Source organism: Spea bombifrons, chromosome 10 (assembly GCF_027358695.1).
Source record: "Spea bombifrons isolate aSpeBom1 chromosome 10, aSpeBom1.2.pri, whole genome shotgun sequence".
In the NCBI taxonomy this organism is placed as follows: domain Eukaryota; kingdom Metazoa; phylum Chordata; class Amphibia; order Anura; family Pelobatidae; genus Spea; species Spea bombifrons.
Genome location: NC_071096.1, coordinates 22,734,893 through 22,757,217, shown reverse-complemented (window position 1 = coordinate 22,757,217; position 22,325 = coordinate 22,734,893). Strand labels below are relative to the sequence as shown.

Below are 22,325 nucleotides of genomic sequence, written 5' to 3'. Positions count from 1 at the left end.
CATCAAACCATATATTTTCGAAAACTAGACACCCCAAGGTATTTGAAATGCTGGTATTTTAACCCTTTCCATGCACTAATTTTACCACCAGCCTTTGTCAAAGTTTGTGGTAGTAAATTGTTTTTGTATTTTTTTCACACACGTACTTCAGGTATAAATTTACAGCTCCTGGTATATGTCACTGCCAAAAAACCCACTATGCGATTCCGATCGCTTCCTAAGCTGTTTTAGGCGGGGCGCTGCCGCGATCTTTGATTGGTACAGCGGCGGCCATTTTTCTTTCGGGGAGGGCTTTCCTCCCCGGATCCACGGTCACGACGATGCAGCTATTTAACGGCAGCCCGTACATGTACGGGCTTTGTCGTTAAGGGGTTAATATTCCCTATGGGAATTAATAATTTTTATTTTTTGGTGATTAGACTATTCCAGACTATGTCAGACTCCAATTGAGCTGTTTTACAGGAGAACGTTTTGTTGATTTTCGTTCAGCTTCTGAAAATTACATTTTGGCAAATTACAGTTAATACGCTATAGCCTGACCATTGTCAGCTAAATCTTATCCATTTATCGCTCACTCTCTAATCGGTGCCCTTCGGCATTCATTTCTGACAGTACAATAGATTTTCTTCCTGTTGTGGGTTATGGTTGCCAAAATAAAGCATAATAAGGCTAATTGCTGGTAGGTAGTCTATATTTTTTTTTTTTTGTATAAAAATTGAGAATGTATCCTGGAAAACAAAAAATCTTAATTTTCTCCCAGGCTTCGCTTCTGCTAGAGGTTTTTGGCCTGAATGGTAACATGACCCGCATCAAAATTAATGAAATTAACCCTCTAAAGCCTCGTTATGAGGTTCCCGATGTGCTTGTTGGAACACCACTCCCTGAAAAGTAAGTACATTTATTTGTGTATTCAGTATTTTGTTTAATCACAAAATGGAAATACAAAAAAATTAGTAGGGCTGCAACTATTTTAATAATCGATTAGTGACCTATTATTTTTTCGATTATTCGGATAAAAAATGCAATTTTTTTTATTTAAAATAATGTAATAAAAAATGTATGATTTACACTTTCATCTCTTTATTGTAATGGCCTCTCTCTCTGTTCACCTTCTTATTTTACTGACATGATGATAAAAGCTACACGAACCCAAACAGTGTTTCTCAAACTAGGTTTTAATACAAAGTTATTGGTAAGTATTAATTTATAAGTTAACTATTTTTCATATTTAATAAAAACTGAGAAAAAACCTTGTTTATATTTTCTTTTATTTTCCAAACTGCCCCCAGTTATGCACATCTGACCCCCAGCTTGCCACTCTTCCCCCATGTATGCCTTAAACCTCCTATATGCCAGAGATTCCACTGTGCCCTCTGATATGCCACTGTGCCCCGATATGCCTTATACTCCTTATATGCCAGTGATATGCAACTGAGCCCCCTGATATACATTTTACCCCCAGATATGTCTTATGCCCCTTGATATGCCTAATATCGATATGCCACTCCGCCCCCCCATAACTGCCCTGCACCACCCTGAAATTCATTATACTCCCTGATTCACCACTCTGCCTCCCCCAGATATGCCACTCTGAAATTCATTATACCCCCCATACACCACTCTACCTCCCCCTATACACCATTCTAACTCCCCCAGATATGCCATTCTGCCTCTCTGAAATTCATTACACCCCCATACACCACTCTGCCTCCTCCCCCTCCCGTATGCCACTCTGGCTCCTCCCCCCTCCCGTATGCCACTCTGCCCCCCCTACTCCACTCTGCCTCCTCCCCCCCTCCCATACTCCACTCTGCCTCCTGTCAGCAACGGAGGTTCACAAGACACCAGGGAGCTAGGTAGAGAGGCAGAGTGATGTATGGGAGGGGGAGGAGCCAGAGTGGTGTATGGGGGGGTGGCTCCCATTCACCTCCGTTGCTGACAGGCACTTTCACTGCAGCTTCATAGAAGCCTCAGCGTAAGTGAAGGGCAGTAACGGAGGCTGTCTGTGCGATGCAGACCCCACCAGCTGACAGAGAGGATGATCCTCTGCAGATGACCTCGATTCTCTGTCAGCCGGTGGGGGTCTGCACGATGTGCGCAGACAGCCTCCGTTACCTTCACTTACGCTGAGGCTTCTATGAAGCTGTAGTGGAAGTGCCTGTCACTGTAGAAACTACGGTCCATGTAGGTTTTGTCCCGACCAGACCCGGTAGTGGCTTTCCGGAACATGCAAGGAGGCACAAGTAGTCTCCAATTAGGGACCCTTCTTCAGAAAATCGGGAAATGGGCCGAGTTCAATCTCTCTCGTTTCGGCCGTGTTTATTCATGGAAAGGAAAACATCACAGCAGGACGTCGGTTCTTCAAGGAGCATAGAGCCTGACCTATTCAACATTTCTGCAGCTCATGAGAGACTGGGGTACTCTAAAGAGCAACCTCATGGATACAGCAACCAACAGAAGACTGCCTCTGTTTTATTCCCTGTTGTCAGCATGGCAACCCTTTAGCTCTGGATGCATTTTCTCAGACTTCAAGCTTGGTTACAGCTTTTCCCCTCTTCCTTTCATCACCAGGGTTCTCAGGTGGATCAAGAGAGAGAGGCAGAGTGATCGTGATAGCTTCCGACTGGCCCTAAATAATTTGGTACCCAGAGTTGATCCGTCTGTCCGTAGAGCACCCAAAGAAGTTTGAGAACAAGCCGGACCTTCTCCGCCCGAACCCCGCTTACTTCAATTGGTCAGCGTGGCTCCTGAGAGGGAGAGATTGATCCAGACTAGTCTCTCCGAAGAGGAGGCTGATATCCTGATGAAGAGCCGGAAGCAGGTTACCAATCTCCGGTATGATAAGATCTGGAAGTCCTTCTACTCCTGGCATTCTAACAGACAGTCCTTTACAAAAACCTGCTTGGAGGAAATCTGATAGCTGTTTTCACCCACCCTGAAGGTTCATAGTGCAGCTCTTAGCTCTCTTTCAAACGAACAGTTAGCTGTGCATCCTTGGGTGTCTCGTTTTCTGAAAGCCATCTCTAGACTTTGTCCATTCAAGTGGCCTCTAGTTCCTTCCTGGGACCTGAACTTAGTTCTCGCTATCCTGACCGTCTCGAAGACATCTCGGTCACATTTCTCACCTGGAAGATGGTCCTATTTATAGCTGTGACATCTGTTAGAAGAACAGCCGAGATCCAGTCTCTGTCAGTTTTTAAATCCTTATCTTTAAACTTTTTGAAGATAGGGTAGTTTTGCGTACTTTCTTTCTAAGGTCATCTCACCTTTTCTTTTATGACGGGATATTGTCTACTGGTCTTTTGTCCTCACCCTAGTATCGACAAAGAACGGCTTTTTTATCTACAGAAGAGTACTCCGTGGAGTAGATGTTCCAATCTGTTTGTTTTTCCTTTTCCGGCGCTAGAAAAGGTCTTAACATAACGAAGTCCTCTATAGCTAGATGGTTGATCTCTGCAGTCACTGAAGCCTACAAAACTGCTGGTAAAGAACCTCCCTCTGGTTTAAAGGCTCAGTCCGCTCGGGCGGTCGCAACATCTTGGGCCGAAGCTGCTGGAGTTCCGATCAAGCAAATTTGCAAAGCTGTTGTTTGAAAAAGTGTTTTACCTTTGTTTAACATCGTCTGCAGCCTGCCAGTCTGAATGATGCCAAGTTCGCTAGAAGAGTCTTGGGGTCCATTTCATTCCCTCCCTAATTTTTTTTTTTAATATTTATATATATATTTATATATCTATCTATCTATATATCTCCATATATATAGATCTCCATATATATATATATCTCCTATGCAACCGGGAGTGACAGGGGAAACGTTAAATTCTTACCTGAGAATTTTATTTCCTTGTCACTTCCCGGGCAGCAATTTTTTTGCCCTCCCTAATTAAGGCTTATTTGTTTGTTCCATAGTTTGGTCTTTTGTATTCACTGAGGGAAAGGGGGAGGTTCTGGGAATTTTATTATTTCTTGCCCTATTCTGATAAGCGGAGCCATCTCCTGTGCTGCCCGGAAGGAACGAGGAAAATAAATTCTCACTGGATGAACTTAATGTTTCTCTTCAGTGGATGAAATTAACAGGCTTATCGAGGCAGTGGCGGCTGTTCTGGAATTAGAAAGAAAACTACAAGAGAACGCTGAACAAGATCTCTTGCTTTAAATGTTTTATAAAGCCATAAATCGTGGTAGTTTGTTTCCCGACCTATGCAGCTATACAACAGCTGCAGGAAGATGTGATTGAGGAGCCAGAGAGGTAGATATCCTCAAATGCCTCTGACGTTTAAGGGATCAAGATACTTCCTCTGCGACACAGCTATGGAAACTGTGCGTATGGCAGGTAGAGTTTCCAGAAGATCCTTATGGCTGGAATTCTGGGCTGTGTGACTTCCTACAGGAATGGGTCAAGGTAACATCTGACTTTGGAGCTGTGCTGGCACTGTAGCTGACAGAAATCTAGCTGATGCAGCCCTGATACTGTCATGACAAGGACAGTAAGCGATTATAGCAGCCCACCCCAAGCATCAGACAGAACCAATGTTGAGGTGAAAACACACAGCCTTATATACAAACTCTATCCACTAAGGAGATAATCCATCACCACAAACAAGCGGTAGCGGTTTGAAGGTTCCCCGGCACAGTCCACAAAGCAACTGGGCTGGTCAACAAAAGATGCCTAAAAACTGGGGTTCCCAGGGGGCTCACTTTCCCAACCACGCCTCGTATGAACCCTACCACATGTTGTATATTTGTGCAAAAGAGCACTCTGGTGGGCACAAGGGCATCCAAGATATTTAGGGTTAAAAAGTCCAGCACACACGTCTGCCGATTCTAGTCGACAAACGGTTTCAGAGAATTACAGCTAGGTCCTGGTCAGGTACAGGGTGGGATTATACTCCAGGGCACAACCCACAACAGGTAAATACAACTGAAGAAGGGATTAAATCCTCTGCAGACCCAGGTTCCGTGACAATATCTAATGGGTACATGGTCTGTAGCTCTCCAGTCCCCCCCCCGACAGATTTTTGATTTTGAGACTTCCTGCAGGCCCAGCCAGAAGAGGATAAAATCCAGAAATTAATCAAACTTGCCAACCTTGTTTTAAGGAATTGCTGTTGCAGCCTGAGACTACTAGGATTCATTTCTTCAGCCAGTACAGGCTCTACCCACAGCAGTGAGATGCTCTCCGAAATGGTGGCTTCAAAGAAGAAGATTGGAACAGGGTCTACAGTGGACCGAACCAGCTTTAGTCATTTTCACTGATGCCAGCCGGAAGTGCTGAGGCGCCAGCCTAGGTCGGTTTCTACAGGGTTCTTGGTCTCCCCAGAAGAGTCGGTTTCAAATAAGTCTCATGGAACTTCTCGCGTTCCGGAATACTCTTCGATCCTGGAAAGGCATACTTCATGGAACGGTGATAATTCCTATCTGATCAGACTGGGAGGTACAAAAAGTTTCCAGCTTGGAAACCTTGAACATAGGAAGAAGGGCAGAAATTCATGTTTTTCACCTTTCATCTGTTTACATCAGAGGGAAGGAAAATATCTTTTTTTTTTTTTTTTTTTTCTCAGCAGAGCGTTTACTCTACCAGGAGAATGGAGTCTACATTTATCGACTTTCCTTGAAGATCACAGAAATTTGAATCAAGCCACAGAGAGACCTCATGGCCTCACCTGTCAACAGGAAGACAAACCTCATCTCCTTGTCAGCAGAATGTCAGTCCTTAGCATTAAATGCCTCTTCTCAGAAAAGGAGTTTCAGGATGGGCTTCGTGTCTCAGGACCAGGAGAAGTGCCTGATAATCCTTATAGCTCCAGATTTTTGAGAAACTTTAGTTATTGGTGTTCAGTAAGGCAAATTTAGCCAGAAGAGGTCTCTGTCAGCCGCATTCTGGATTTGTTTTTTATTTTATTTTTTGGGGAACATCTAGCTCTTACTACTTGGATCAAACACCTTTTTGCTGGTAGTCTCTAGAATCTGACCCTTCAGCAGAACCCTGGTTCCTTCTTGGCATTTAAATTTTGTCCTGTCTAGTCTCACAAAGGCTCTGTTTATATCCTTAGGGGAGAGTCCTCACTGAAGCTACTAACCTTGGTACTGCTAGTGGCCTTGACATCAGCTAGGAGGATACATGAGATTCAGACCCTGTCAATGTGGAAACCTTATCTTCAATGTTTTGAGGATAGTGTGATTCTTCATTTTGCCAGTGTTCTGTTCCAATCTTGGGAATGACAGTCTCTTGGCCTTCACAGATGTTTAAGGATCTATCTGGAAAGGACAGCTTCTTGGAGAAGATCTACCACTGTGTCTTCGCTGGGGCTAGAAAGTGACTGGCAGTATCCAGAGAGTCTATCGCCCAGTGGCTGGTTCTAGTGGCCTCTGAATCCTACAAGGCAGAAGGGAATGAACCTCCCCAAGGACATAAAGGACGCTCCACTAGGGCTGTCTCAACATCTTAGGCAGTGCCAGCCAGTGTTTCCGTGGGTCATGTTTGCAGAGCATCTGTCTAGAAAAATGACCACACCTATTAAGCATTACCAACTACAGATCTATTTTTGAAGATGCTAAACTTGGTGTGGCACACTTAGTGTTTTGGACACTATCACCAACAAATTTTATTTGATATAAATGGCAGCGGTTCCAATGCCATTATGGTGTGTTCAGGCTATTCACTTGGACACCTTGGCCAATTTTTATCTATGGACAAGCAGGAGAAATTGACGAGACTTGTATATCGGATTCTAGATTAAAGACAGAACTTCCAAGGTCAGATGGCACTTCTTGGACGTATGATATCATCAAGATATTTTGTCCTTTGGCAAGAACAACCCTTGCCATCTGTCCATGACATTTAGACAGTAGGAATCATTACACATGTAAGTCACGTATCTAACTCTGTCCTTTCTGGGTTAGTGATTAGACCAGAACCAACTTACCTCTGGGAGATAACTGCACCTCTAGTCATAACCACGGATGCCAGCAGCCCAAGTTGGGTTGCACATTTTGTAGATTAATCTATTCAGCACTGTTGGGGGACAAACTAACCTAGTCTCTCAGCACACCACCTTGATTTTTTGGCAGTAGCAAAGGTGCTGGAACTCTGGCGACACCTGCTTGCAAACAGAATAGTGCACATAAGTTCAGACAACAGGGTAGTGGTAGCCTACTTAAATCGCCAGGGCTTCATTACAGGTGGATTTTTTTTTTTCAAGCAGTCACCCATTGCTGCCTTGGGAATTCCGGCCATCCTAAAGCTAACTGCTTAGAAATTTGAAAGGAGGATCCTGAGAATAAGAGGGTTACCATTTAGAGACATTGCTGAACAGCATTAAGTTGGTGACATGACTGCAATATATTTGAAAATCCAGAAGCACCTCTCATCCTGGTGTACCTCCTGAGAAGCTTGCCTTATTTCCTGCCCTGACAGTTATTTGAGGCTTACTACAGGAAGGATTTTATAAAGGACTTGCACCGGCCACTATTAGAGTAGACAGTTCAGTGCTATTTGTAATGTAGACTTTACTTCCCTTAGGCCTGTTCGAAGGTTCACTACCTTAACAGTCGGTAAACGAGATGCCCTGGGATTTAAACCATGTAGTCAATTGTGTATACTCTCATTTCAGAAGATGGCCTTCCTGGTGGCTGTAACAACTGCCAGGAGAGTGAGTTATAACTCACTCTCTTGGCAGTTGTTACAGCCACTAGGAAGGCCATCTTCTGAAATGAGAGTATACACAATTGAGTCTATAGACCCTGTCTTTAAGGGAACACATTTTATTTTTTTTCTTACCTAATAGAGTAGTCCTTTCCATGCCATTGGAATTTGGACCTAAGATAAATCATGATATTACACTTCCTTCCTAGTACCTGCAACCCTAAATCTAAAGAGGTGTTAATGCAACTACCTTTCCAGAACAGATTGGTGGCGTGCATCTCAGAACCTCTTCATCTGCCACTGAAGCTCCAGTGAAAATGCCTGTCAGCAACGGAGGTTCACAAGACACCATGGAGTCGGGGAGAGAGGCAGAGTGGTGTATGGGAGTCGGGGGGGGGGCAGAGTGGTGTTTGGGAGTCGGGGGGGGCAGAGTGGTGTATGGGAGTTGGGGGGGGAGAGAGGCAGAGTGGTGTATGGGAGTCGGGGAGAGAGGCAGAATGGTTTATGGGTGAGTTATAGTGGTGTATGGGGGGTATAATTAATTTCAGGGAGGCAGAATGGCATATCTGGGGGAGTTAGAGTGATGTATAGGGAAGGGTAGAGTGGTGTATGGGGGGGGTATAATGAATTTCAGAGTGGCATACCTGGGGAGGCAGAGTGGTGAATCGGGGAGTATAATGAATTTCAGGGTGGTGTAGGGCTTTTATGGGGGCGGAGTGGCATATCAGGGCGCACAGTGGCATATAGGAAGGTATAAGGCATAAAAGGGGGGCGAGTGACATTGGAAGGTATAAGGCATATAGGGGGTTTAAGGCATATCGATATTGGGCACATCTGGGGGTATAAAGTATATCAGGAGGCTCAGTTGCATCTCACTGGCATATAAGGAGTATACGGCATATCAGGGCACAGTGGAATCTCTGGCATATAGGAGGTATAAGGCATATCTGGGGGCAGAGTGTCAAGTTGGGGGTCGGATGTGCATAACTGGGGGCATATTTTTTAATTAAATATGAATTATTTACTAATAACTAAGTACTAAAACAGTTTAAGAAACACTGTGTTTGAGTTCTTGTAGCTGTTGTTATTATGTCTATAATAAGAAGGTGAATAGAGAAATGACATTGTGATAAAGAGATGAAAGTATAAATTTTAATCTTTTTATTCTGCTGTTTTTGTTGAACACCCGGTTTGTTCATTACATTGCATTTTTTTATCCGATTAATCGAAAAAATAATCGGCCAACTAATCGATTAAAATAATCGTTGGTTGCAGCCACACTAATTTACTTATAAATCCTTTATTAAATTGGTTATTAATATATATTTGCCGGATAGAATATATCCCATGAACTTTTAGTTTACTGCATGTACTTGCTTTACTGCATTTTGGAATGAGACCTATTTCATATACAGTTGTGCTCAAGTTTGCATACCCTGGCAGAAATTGTGAAATTTTCGCATTGATTTTCAAAATGACTGATGCAACAAACTGTTTTATTTAAGGCTAATGATCATATGAAACCATTTCTTATCACATAGTTGCTTGGGCTTGTTACAGACACACAGTTAAAAATGGCAATTAAAGGTTGATTTCCCCACACCTATGTAACAAGGTAATGTCATTTTATAAATATGGAAAAGGATATAAAAAGATATCCAAAGCCAGTCACTTAAGTGGGAAAAGTCTGGGATCTCTTGATGCAAAGCCAAGGTCAGGAAGACCGAGAATTATTTCAGTCATAACTGCCAGAAGAATTGTTTCAGAAAAACTCCCAGGTAACCTCATGAGAAATAGCATGCTCTGGAAAAAGATGGTGTCGCTGTTTTCAAGGAGCAGAAAACGACTATACTTGAACAAAAATGAGCTCCATGGCAGAGTTGCCGAAAAAAAAGCCTTTATTGCGCCAATGCCACAAAAAAGCTTGGTTACATTATGCCAGACAACACCTTGGCATGCCTGACAGCTTCTGGCATGCCGTAATTTGGAGTGACAAGACCAAAATAGAGCTTTATGGTCACAACCATAAGCGCTGTTTGGAGAGTGTTTAACAGGTCCTATAGTGAAAAGAATACCATCCCCACTCTGAAGAATTGTGGTGGCTCACTGATGTATTTTGGGGGTGAGCTTTAAAGGTACAGGGAATCTTGTGAAAATTGATTGCAAGATGAATGCAGCATGTTATCAGAAAATACTGGCAGACCATTTGCATTCTATTGCACGAAAGCTGCGCATGGGACGCTCTTGGATTTTCCAGCACAATAATGACCATAAGCACAAGGCCAAGTTGACCCTCCAGTGGTTTCAGCAGAACAAGGTGAAGGTTTGGGAGTGCCCATCAGTCTCCTGACCAAAGACTTTGCATGACGTGGAGGCCTTTTGCCATGACGGATGAGCTTATATACCACCTGCAAGAATTTGAGGCCTCATAGATTACCGTTACAAAAGACTGCTTGCTGTTACTGATGCTAAAGGGGCAATACGCAGTATTAACAGGGAATGCAGATTTTTGAACAGGGGTCATTTCTTTTTCTTGGTTTTGTTTTGTAATTGCTAGGGCAACTGAAACTATTATTTTCATAATCTATTAGTTGGTCGATTTATTTTTTTCGATTAATCGGTTAAAAAAAAAATATGCTAATTTTTTGTTTAAAGTTTAATGAAGAAACTGGGCAGAATAAAAAAAACTTACAATGACACGTTAATGTCAATTTTATCTCTTTGCATAACGTAATTCTCAAACTAGGTTTTATTGCCTAAAGTTTTACTAGTAAATATTCACATAAAAGTAAATACTTTTCATATTTAATAAAAACTATAATTGAGAAAAATGCATTTTTTGTTTATTTTCCAACCTACCCCCAGTTATGCATATCTGGCCCCAGATATGCTAATCTGCTCTCCCCCTAGATATGCCTTATATTCCCACATATGCCACTCTGCCCCCTGATATGCCACTCTGCCACCCTAGAAATGCCTTATACCCCACTATGTGCCACTGTGCCCCCTGATATGCCTTATATCCCCCCCCGACTTGCCTCCATGCTCCAGACTTCCTGGTGTCTAGTGGGCACTTTCGCTGGAGCTTCTACGGCTGAGCACTGGAAGGTCATGTGATGCTGGTGCCCCATCATAGAAGGTGCAGCGAAAGTGGAGGGAGGTTGTCTGCGCGCATCTTGCAGACGTCCACCAGCTGTCAGAGACTAGGGATATCAAATGCTCTGAATCTCTAAAATCGATGCAACTAAAAGTGAATGAAATTAGTTGATAACGATTATCAATTTTTATCGATTAGTTGCTGCAGCCCTAATTGTGCAATTCTGTTATAACCCACTGTTGAATATGAATCCGAGAAGAAATGTTTTGCCTGCCCACTCATGTTTTCTTTAAAAATGGTACACATTACCAATTCTTCAAGGATATGCAAACCTGATCACAGCTGTATGTGTGTATATAATATGGTGAAGCATCAACTTAGAAAGATGGGAGATTTGTTAACCCCCCTGATTTAAGCGTATTTGTGTTGTCACAGCCTGCATGTGACTGGACAGGATGAGAACACTCTGGAGCTGACTTTCAGAGGAGTAGAGCACAAGCTGTTGCTAACAGGGACACCATTCCGTATGGACATACTTTCAGGAAGAGACTTGGTCTTGAGTGTGAATTCACGAGGACTGCTTCATTTTGAACGCTTGAGGGAGAGGAAGAGCAAGTAAGTTTAGGGTGATAAGCAGTCTATAAGGGTTACTGGAAATGAGGTTTAAGGGTGCCAGCATCAGACATGATTCAGCTGGAAAGTTGCTTTGTATTTCATTGATAGATATATACTGATATTTTTTTTTTTACTGATATTTTTTTTTTTTTTTTTTGGTCCATTCTCCTCTACCCCTCTTTCTCCATATCCTGCTCCTACCACTCCCAGTCTCTCGGCTAAAGTTAGTATGGCTTTCGTTAACTTGTGGCATAGAGTGAAGAATCTTTTCTCTAGGTAATCGCTTATTTACTGCACACTGACGTTTCCCACTCACTAAGACTTTTACCTCCTGTACATGCACACAGCAATGAAGAATAAACAAAATGAACAGACTTAGGCTTTGTATGTTCGCAGCCACAACAGAAGTCATATGCACGCCAATTTGAAGTATATTCCCAATAGTTTTAATACTTGTATTCCCCGACCCATTGTGTCACAAGAAAATCATAGTGCAATTTTTGCAGAAGAGCTGGAGTTTCATCTCTATAAACTTCACTATGTAGTGCTCTTGCTGGAAAACTAATTGAATGTACAGGTTAAAACTGACTGACTAACTTGTGCAAATGAGTTGTGTGTTAAACTCCTTGTCTTCAATGGGGTTTGACGTTTTATACTGCATAGTGGTCTTCTACAGGAAGAGCTCGACTGACCCTGAATAATACATCAGTACATTTTTTCTTTTTCTTAAAATTTCCTCATGTTGACTTGTTATATGGGGTCAGCTCAGCCCTTCTTGCAGGAAAAGAGTTTTGCCCATTTATAAGAATTGTGAAGTAATGGATTTCCCTGCCTATTTCCATGCCCACATCATCTAAAACTCTTCCTCCTATCTCTTTCCTGATTCTCCTTCATATTCCAATATCCTGCTACCTCTGGAAGCACTACTGCTCACCCATCATCTTTGTTCGGCTTGTAGTGACCCTGAGAAGATTGATAAGCCCCTTGAAGGAGATGTGTACCCAGGCGAGGAGGCAGGAAAAGAAGAGGGAAGTAAAAAGGTGAGGGAATGTATGTAAAGACTGTAAGGAATGGAAGGTTAGGCGGTAGTAAGAAGCAGCAATTAAATGGCTTGAATAAGAAAGGAAAAACCCTTTAACATGGTACAATTAAAGAAAATTGAAGCTGGTGCAATGTGTTGGATTTCCTGTTTCCTATCAGGAGGAGGAGGATGACGAGCCAGGAATGTGGGATGAGACGTTCAAAGGTCATACAGACACAAAACCATACGGTGAGATTTTTTTTTTTGTCCGTTTTATATAACACTGTCATATTCCTCAGCACTGTACAATGGGTAAACAAGATTCAACAAGTCATGGATAACATAACAATTTGACTTGCAGAAACCAGAGATCAGGAGGGCCCTGCTCATATGAGCTTACAATCTAGAGCTACAGTCTGATAACTTGTGATCTCCCCTGAGTAAAAAGGTTTAATTCGAATTTGCCAAAGCTCTGCAAAAAGAATACACAAAAAACATCAAACATGGTAAACTCCCTATATTAATAGCACTGAGCCAAGCTTGCTTTCCATACTATGATCAAGCATGCTGGATCTTTGTTAGGTAACAACTTCAAATGACAAGTGGTGCTTTCTTCTGTATTAGGCTTTACAAACATAGCTGCAGTCCGGTTGACAGTAAACTGTTGACATGCTTCTACTCCATTATGGTGGCAGTCAGGCTACTTTTCTCCATTATGTGCTTTATTTTTTTCCGTTTGTAGAGAAACTCCATTAAAGGTTGAACTGAACCCCCAAAACTCTGTTTCTGAAACGCAGACAACTTAGGCTATTTTAAAGGGGTCTTTCTACTACCTTCCATGCATCTACGCTATATGACCAAAAGTTTGTAGACATGCCACCTGATTTTTAGGTTGCTGGTTTTAGCATGACCATTGTTAAAGGTGTATAAATTCATTAGTCACATAAACGGAGATCACATAGGCATGCCACTAGGGCTGCAACAACTAATCGATAAAACCGATAATCGATAACGAAAATTATTGCCAATGAATTTTATTATCTATTGAATCAATTTTTATTATAAGATGAGGGTTTCTTCAGAGAAAATGCTCTGAAAAATATCCCTAGTTTTATAATCCGTTTATAATCCCTGCAGTCACACTGATTGGCCCCGCCCATTTGCTTATAGAATCCACATGCTTAGCAATTCATCTAACTGAGTATAAAATTAATATTTGGGCTGCTGAAAGTTGAGGTGGGGGGTTTTAGGGTTAATTTAATGGCAGTTGTGGTTGATGGGGTCTTTAGGGTTAAATAAATGCTGAGGACTGAGGGTTAATTTAATTCATAAAGTTAACTCCTCTCTAACAGCGGGGGAAGGTCTGCGCGATGGACGCAGACAACCCCCGCAGCTAACAGCACCTCCTTCCGGCTGCGGCGGAAGTTGCCTACTCGAATGGCGTAGACGTCTACCCGCTGCCCCGACTACACACCAGGGAGTTAGAAGCACCGGTAAGTTGGGGGGGGGGGTAAATGGGGGGCATAAGGCATTTCTATAGGCAGAGTGCTCTATGATATGCCTTTTAACACTCTGTATGCCACTCTGCTTCCTGAAATGCCGTATACCTCCCTTAATGCCCCTCTGCCCCATAATATGCCTTTTAACCCCCTAAATGCCAGAGTGGCATATAGGGGGTTAAAAGGCATATCATGGGGCACAGTGGCATATAGGGGGTATAAGGCGCATTTCTGGGACGGGGCAGATGTGCATAACGGGGGGCAGGTTGGAAAATAAAAGGAAATAAAAACAAAATATTCTCAGTCATAGCTTTTATGAAAAAAATAGTTTACATGAATTAACATTTACTGGTAAAACATTTTTCCTATAGGGTTGTCTTATATTCAGGCTTTTTCTTTTTTTTCCTAAATTAATATTCAGATTTTGTGGTGTAATCGAGCAAATACGGTATTGAAATGCCTACCATGTAAAAATGACTTTTCATGTAGCATCACTTACTACAGAGTTGCAAACTGCCTCTGGAAGCAACATCAATTCAAGCAGCGCATCACAAGCTGTACAAAATGGGTTTTCTTTGGCCAAGGACATGCAAACAAGCTGAAGATTGTTGTGCAATGCCAAGCATCAGTTGGGTGGCTGTTACCTGGCATCATTTTGAGGTTTATGGGCGGGTACAAAATCATTTGTTTGTTAGGAAATCTTGTTCTGTATCTTTAACAACTTCTCCCTACTAAGGATTTTATATAAAAGTTAAGATTTAATATAGCAGTAACTCTTTACTACTGTTTTCCTCTTCCCAAAAAGGCAGCATACCTTATTTTTCTTTCTTGCTCCTTTGGGCACCCAGAGTTGCCCCCATTTATTGCATCCTTCTAAGGGAAGCTGCCGAAGATATCCACCAACTTTATGGTGTTTGGCGGCATGCATGCACGGTCATGTATGCTTACAGTGCACCCTGATGTCAGCGGACAAGGTGTGGCACAAAATTTAAATCTTAAAGCTGAATGGTGATCCCTGAAGCAGTATAGTGCTGTGTCCCTGCCACTGTGTTATGATACAGCTCCTCAAGCTCACTGGTATTTTTATTTTATATTATGTTCTGGGCTATTTATACACTAGGTCTAGTGTATTAAGGGTTTTTAAAATTATTTCAGGTGGTCAGCCTGTAATGATTTCCTCCGGAACCTGTTCCTAATCAAAGCTTTTGATTTGTTCCTCATATGAAGAGCCCTTACCTAATGGCTTTAACAGAAAATCCTGTACAGTTTGTGGAAAGTCTAATTTACAGTTTAGTCTTAGCAAGTACGTTCCAACCCTTGTCTGTTTTTTTTTATTATTTATTTTTTTCTGTAGAGTATACATCCAGATTGATTCTTACTATCATGGAATGTTACAACACATCCGTATAGGGCACCTAATTTGTGCCACTAAAAGACCTTGGGTTTTTCCTTTGCATCCATGACTATGGCCATACCAACCTGAATATGCCTGATCGTGGAAGCTAAAAAGGAGTGGGCGTGGTTAGTACTTGAATGGGAGACCAGGTGTTGCGATTAAAATGGAAATATCCAGATAAAAGGCTTTGATTTCCCAACACTTTTGATCTTTACTATTGCTAGGTAAACAGGGAAAAGAAAAAATGTCTGCGCTAAGCTAGTCACAGGCACACTCTCAATAGGGTGAGAACCTACTCTCACCTCCTACATAGTGGGCACACAAAGCAGTCTATACTGCTACCAAAACCTTATTAATGTTTTGGGGGAGGTGCAATTAAACCTCCTCCCTATTAACCCCTGGACAGCAAGCTGCAACCAAACTGATGAGGAGCCAACAACCTCAAATATGTGCAAACAGGGAAAAGAAAAAATGTTGGTGCGCTAAGCTAGTCACAGGCTCAAATAATACAAATGTATAATACGAGGCCTACCAAACAGGTGTAAGCATGCTGCAAAAACAGTGTATTGGCTGTACAATGTATACAAAAAAATGCTAGGTAAGGAAGAATCAAGTTTTAGAAGCTCCTCCTCCTATCGAAACTGCTTTATCTTGTTAAGAAGAAACCATGGATAGGAAATATGTGTTTTAAGATGTTGTTTGGCCTTAGGTATTCAGTGAAACCAATCCTGCTCTGTTTCTATGGCACAGCGTTTCTAGTAGGGCTGCAACTAACGATTATTTTAATAATCGATTAGTTGGCAGATTTATTTTTTGGATTAATCGGATAAAAAAATGAAATTGTTTTATGTCTTATGCCCCCCTGATATGCCTTATATCCCCCTATATGCCTTATAACTTCCAATATGCCACTTGCCCCCATTTATGCCTTATACCTCCCTATATGCCACTGTGCACTCTGATATGCCACCCTCCATAAATGCCCTGCACCACCCTGAAATTCATTATACTCCCTGATTCACCACTCTGCCTCCCCCAGATATGCCACTCTGAAATTCATTATACCCCCCATACACCACTCTACCTCCCCTTATACACCACTCTAACTCCCCCAGATACCATTCTGCTTCCCTGAAATTCATTCCCCCCCATACACCACTATAACTCACCCATACGCCACTCTGGCTCCTCCCCCCTCCCATACACCACTCTGGCTCCTCCCCCCTCCCATACACCACTCTGGCTCCTCCCCCCTCCCATACACCACTCTGCCTCCTCCCCCCTCCCATACACCACTCTGCCTTCCCCCCCTCCCATACCCCACTTTGCCTCCTCCCCCCTCCCATACCCCACTCTGCCTCCTGTCAGCAACGGAGGTTCACAAGACACCAGGGAGCCGGGTAGAGAGGCAGAGTGGCTTATGGGAGTGGGAGGAGCCAGAGTGGTGTATGGGAGGGTGGCTCCCATACACCCCTCTGACTCCTCCCCCTCCCATACACCATAGAAGCCTGCAGAGCAGTGTATGGGAGGGGGAAGGAGTCAGAGGGGTGTATGGGAGGGGGGACAGAGACGGAAGTGAGAGACTGGCCGACAGTGAGGGGAATCCAGGTCCCCTGCAGCGTTGCGGGAGATCTGGATTCTAGTGTTATAATCCGATCTCTGAGGTCGGATTATATAAGGAGAGGAGTTTTTCAGAGGTTATAAAACCTCTTTTTATAATCTATAAAAATCGATTCAACTAATAGATAATGATCGTTGTCAACGATTTTAATTATCGATTATTATAGATTTTAGCGATTAGTTGTTTCAGCCCTAGTTTCTAGTTTGCCTACCTAGAAGTTGCATTATCTTCAGATGCTCCCAAGGATCAACATTTTAACTTCTAAAGATTATTAAATGGCCAGTGATTTTCTTTATGCATCTCTTGAGGCTGCTCACCTAGCTGCATAATCTGTGGGTTTATCTATAATCACTAGATGTGCAAAATGGTATTAGCTTGGTCAGCATATTTCACCTCCAAGACCAGTCTTTGTTCTTTTCTTCTGAGGGAAGGCAGGCTGTTTGCCACTCACTTGGATCATTTCAATGAGAAGCTATCTGAAGAAACTTAGCCCCAAGACATAAAGGACATGAATTCTAACTTTTTTAGCTCTTACAGATACAAGAAAGAGGCCAGATCATGTAATTTTCAATTCAGTTCATCCCAGCTGATAGATAATTAAGTTCTGATGGTGCGCTACAGGTAGGAGGAAGGTTTTCATTTTTTCCATTACCAGTTTTTCCTGTCTACAGGAGACGTTTGGGTCTGTCAGATTATTTCAGAAGGTCACAGAAAAAAAAAAGTTAATCTGTTTATCAATTGACCCTTGGAAGTCAAAATCTACTAGATAAGCAGACTGTAGAGACAGTTCCTTGAAAAGAACAGGAACAGGCCCTTATTCCAGCATCTTCTTGGGTAAAAACCAAATATGACTTTTTGGCCTTGTCTGCGTCTGTCCAAGTTGGTGAAAAAGGAACACTTTAGAATGGATTTTAAGGATGCTTATTTCCATGTCCTTATTCATCCTTTATCCAAAAGGTACCTTCCAAAAGTAAGATTCTTACTACAGTCCCTAGATATTTACATCATCCCATGCCCAGACGATTGGTTCATAAAGAATTCTTCCGGTTCGCTACTCAGTCTCCATACGTCACAGGTCATCACTTCCTTGGAGACTCACTGTTGGATTGTGAATCTTGAAAAATCCTCTTTCGTTCCATCTCAACCCACGTATCTAAGTATCAGATTAACACAAAGTTTTCTACAGCAACAAAGGAAGTGTTCTCAGATCAGTCGGCAGCCTCATTCTTTCTGTTGCTCTGTTTAGAAGGCCATGAGGGTGTAGGGCCTGATGGTGTCTGCCATTCCAGGGGTCCCTTTGGCAAGGCACGCCTGCAGCCTCTATAGAGTTTTATCCTTAAATCCTGGGACAGATGACCTCACATGCTGGAGAAGTTTATTCATACTTCCCCAACGTTTGACGGCCTTCCTTGCTTGATGGCTAGTGCTTACGCACCGTGGATAAGGTGTGCCTTTCTGTTTGGGTCTATGCTGCAATGTTATAACATGCCTCAGAGATAGATTGGGGGTGCCAAATAACGAATTATGGGGCTCAAAAGATCAGAGCCAGTATTCAAACTTTCTGGAGCTACGGTACATCCATAGGGGACTGAAAGGGTTAAGTCTAAACATATGTTGTGCACTGAGTGTGCCAACCCCTTGCCAGATGGCTGCAAAAGAGTTAGCAATCCTTGCTCAGCTGAATTTTTTGCTGAAAAAAAAACAGGACATGCAGTTTGGGGTGTTAACTTCTAGACAACCTTGCACAGACCTTTGAACCATCTGTTTATGCTTTTGATTTTTTTGGGGGGCTGGTTAAGTACCTGAATGGGAGGCCACTTGAGAATACCAGGTGTTTAAAATCTACTAATTCAGTTTCATCTTGTGAGGGTTCAGAGGATGAAATTTTCCTTTCTCCACAAGAGCTTCGGAAATTTTATAAAGAAGTCTCCAGGCTGTTACAAGAGATGGTCCATGAGAGGCACCCAAAAGGATTTTGCATGTTGCTTAAGCTACAGGATCTCATGCATAGGGATCTCATGCATTTTAAGCAGTGGTTTTAGCTTTAAGGTGAAGAACAATTGGAACAAAGGTAGATGTTCGGATTGCTCAGCTTTCAAAGAGAACAACCATCTCTTTTGGAGAAGTGTATGGTCTTAAAGCCCGATGGATAAGAAGACAAACACATCAAAGTAGCATTGTCTAGCGCTTCAGTGACTAGAGCTCTAGGCATCTGGTAACAGGCATTAGAGTTTACAGCCAAACCACCCTGAATGCACCTGATCTCGTCTTATCTCGGAAGCCAAGCAGGGTTGGGCTTGGCTAGCACTTGGATGGGAGGACTTCCTGTCGGAAGAACCGGAAACAGAAGTATCTAGCCAATTATGGAAATTAAGGCTTTCTAATTGCCTTTATGTTGAATCTGCCTAAGAGATACTGAAGCTCTGAGCCCAACATATGGGTCTGTCATCAGTGGCCAGGAGAGCTTTGTGGCTGCGATCGTGAACAGCAAACAAAGCATCTAAGTCGGCCTTGTTTGATTGCCCATTTGAAGGGCATAAGCTGTTGGATCCTGAAGATCATTGCAGACCGATAAAGATTCACCTACTTCACACCTCCCTGTCCTCAGTTCCTGGTTTGTTTTTACCCTTCGTTAAAAACTCAGCTCTTTTTTTGGTATGCTCACCTTTCTAAAAGAATAAATCCCAAACGTCAGGAGTTTTCAGAGTGTTTACTCCGGGACTGTTCCTGATCGTGAACCAGATGGATCCTTCAGTCCAGTTTAAAAATGGTCAATGCCTGTATTCAATACAAGCATTTTGGGATGGCAACTATCCTCACGGTCACCCAACTACTGAAAAAGGAGATTTCATGGTGACCCTGGACCTGAAGGATGCTTATCTGCATGTGCCTATCGCAGTTGCATCCAGTAAATTCCTCAGGTTCACTATAAGGGACGCGAGTTTACCATTTCCAGTTCGGGTCTCATACCTGGACGACTGCCTCATCGAAGCCATTTTAGCTCCGGCCCTTTGTTCTCATGAAGGCAGCATTGTTTCCCCATTGGCAGAGCTCATCAAGCACATGTCACGTGCAAGAGTGTGCTTCCCCAGGATAAGAAGACCAGATGGAACAGGAGGTGCTCATATAAAACACCAGGCCTTTTCAATATTTTTTATAAGGCGCAGAATTTTTGTAGACCAGGCTAGGACAAAGTTTCGGGAACATCCTAAGAAACAAGAGCCTAGGTAATTCTGATGGAATTGGTGGTAGGCTGCAATGGTTCATACAGACATGGCTTGATCATAAACTGAAAAGTCCAATTTTATGCCTTCCACAAGAATGCAGTTCTTGGGGGTGATAGCGCTTTATTCCATGATCAAAGATCAGAAAAGTAAGAAGGGTAGTGTCAGTTTTGCAACAAAATCCAACCTACTCCTTCAGAAGAGCTATGAGCATCTGGGGCATTCTGACGACTTGTATCCTAAGATGGTCAGAGGCATATATAAGAAGATCTGGACATCAACTTCACTGTCCAAACACGTTTTTTAGCCCAATTAAACTGGTGGAAGAGGACAGATCATCTCAACAAGGGTCTCTGCTTTCATCAACGTCCTCGACCTCGTGGCAACCAGTGACAACAGCAAACTTTTAGCCTCTCTGTATTCATGGGTCAACCCTCTAGTGCTGGTCAGTGATATGGAGATTCAGAATGGCTTACATTTTTCCTCCGGTGGCGATGATCCCATGTGTCCTCAAGATTTGAACGGACAAGGCCAGGTCTTAGCAACTATCCCACATTGGCCAATACAGACTTAGTCCTCGGCGCTAATCAATATGGCCTCAACATTTTGGGAGCTGCCAATTTCAGTGGAGAACAAGGACCTTCCTCCAGAATTCCTTCAGAAGATCAGATTGACGGCCTAGCTTTTGCAAGGATTATCCTTAGAGATAATGGACTTTCCCATTACATGGCTGCTGTCCTCCTTATTCGGTACTAGATCCACCTCGAAAAAAAATTTTCAGGTTTGGAAGAAATTCCTCTCCTGGTGATGTAAGGGTTTTTCATTTTTTTACAATCTACTAGTTTCGTCCAAATGTTTTTTGCAAGACGGATTCTAAGCACTTAAGACGGCATTGTTGGTGGCTATTACTTAAGCTAGGCAACTGGGTAACTACTAGCTCTGTCCTCAACTTCTAAATTCACCGTTTTTCCATCAGGATCAAGTATTTCCAGAGGAGACAAGGGCACAGATGGGATGTCTGAAAAGCTAGAAAACATGTATACAGCTCACCCTGCTGCTTTCCGCAATACAGATCAATTTGTGTTTTTTCGGTAGATCATCAGATCAAGCATGCCATCTCGAGGTGGCTTACAGAGAACATTCGACTAGCTCACTTAAGCAGCAGGCAAGTCCTCTCATCCCATATTTCGGCTCACTCCACAAGAGCCATGTCTGTGTCATGGTTCAAAAGGCAGCCTCATCTCCTGAAGAAATATATGTAAGGCAGCTACCCGGTGTTCCTTCGATACATTTGTCCAGCATTACTGACTAGACCTCTTCTTCTCCTCTGCAGCGGATTTCAGGCGCAGAGTGTGCTAGTCTGTGGCCTCTTAAGTATTTCGCTCCCGTTGGTGATCTTGCTATATCCCCTCTGTACTGCCACTATTTGCGAGAAAAACAGAATTTTTTTACTCACCTTAAATTTTTGTCCTTAATATAGTGGCAGTACATATTTCCCTCCCTCATGTTGTCTACCATTAAATATATTTTGCAAGCATGTTTGTATTCTTGGTACTTACTGGCTGTGTGTAGTTCTGTGTGCTCTTATGGGTAAGGAGGTGGTGGAGTTAGGGAAGGGTGGCAGGGTTTTAACCCTTTGTATTTCAGATCCTTGTCCCTAAGGAACAGCAACACCCCTCTGTACTTTCTGTACAAAATTCTGTTTTTTTGTTTTACTACCGGGATTATAGGGAAGTCTCAGACCATCTTTTAAGTCCTGATTTTTGCTGTCGGCCAATTTGCAGGTCATCTTTGGCTCAAGAACCATTGGTTAGGGGATTTGTTAAAGCTGTTGGAAATCCTTCTCCAAATGTCCGATCTCATCTTCCTCCTTGGAACCTCAATGTTCTGAATGAGTTATGTGAAACTCCTTAAGAATAGCTCCATACAATGGCTTACTCAAACTTTTTTTTTTTTCCCCTTAACATCAGCCAGAGTTTGAGAGCTGCAGCTTGTGATGCAAACCACTTTCTACTATATTCTATCAGGATTAGGTATGTTTTACCAGATTTTCATCCACAGTTATCAGTCGGATAACTGTTTTGCCTTTCTGTATCTTCTGTACAGATCCGGTTTTTCCTTTAGGAAAGAAATTTCATTCCTTAGATGTTAACGTTATCCCTCGTTTTATTTGCATAAGACTTTTCTCCTGTGTTAGAAGCCTTGAAGCC

General features: G+C 42.6%; 1 protein-coding gene across 2 annotated transcripts in view; it reads left to right on the top strand.

Annotated features, from left to right (window-relative positions):
• Nucleotides 1-22,325, top strand: part of GANAB (glucosidase II alpha subunit) — a 121,104-nt gene that overhangs the window by 43,412 nt on the left and 55,367 nt on the right. Inside the window, exons 4-8 of one of the 2 annotated variants that reach the window (XM_053448795.1) lie at nucleotides 761-888; nucleotides 11,175-11,354; nucleotides 11,565-11,630; nucleotides 12,313-12,394; nucleotides 12,555-12,624. In XM_053448795.1, coding sequence (XP_053304770.1) covers nucleotides 761-888; nucleotides 11,175-11,354; nucleotides 11,565-11,630; nucleotides 12,313-12,394; nucleotides 12,555-12,624 — 526 coding nt within the window. The remainder of the gene's footprint in view (nucleotides 1-760; nucleotides 889-11,174; nucleotides 11,355-11,564; nucleotides 11,631-12,312; nucleotides 12,395-12,554; nucleotides 12,625-22,325) is intronic. The other variant, XM_053448796.1, reaches the window with a different exon arrangement.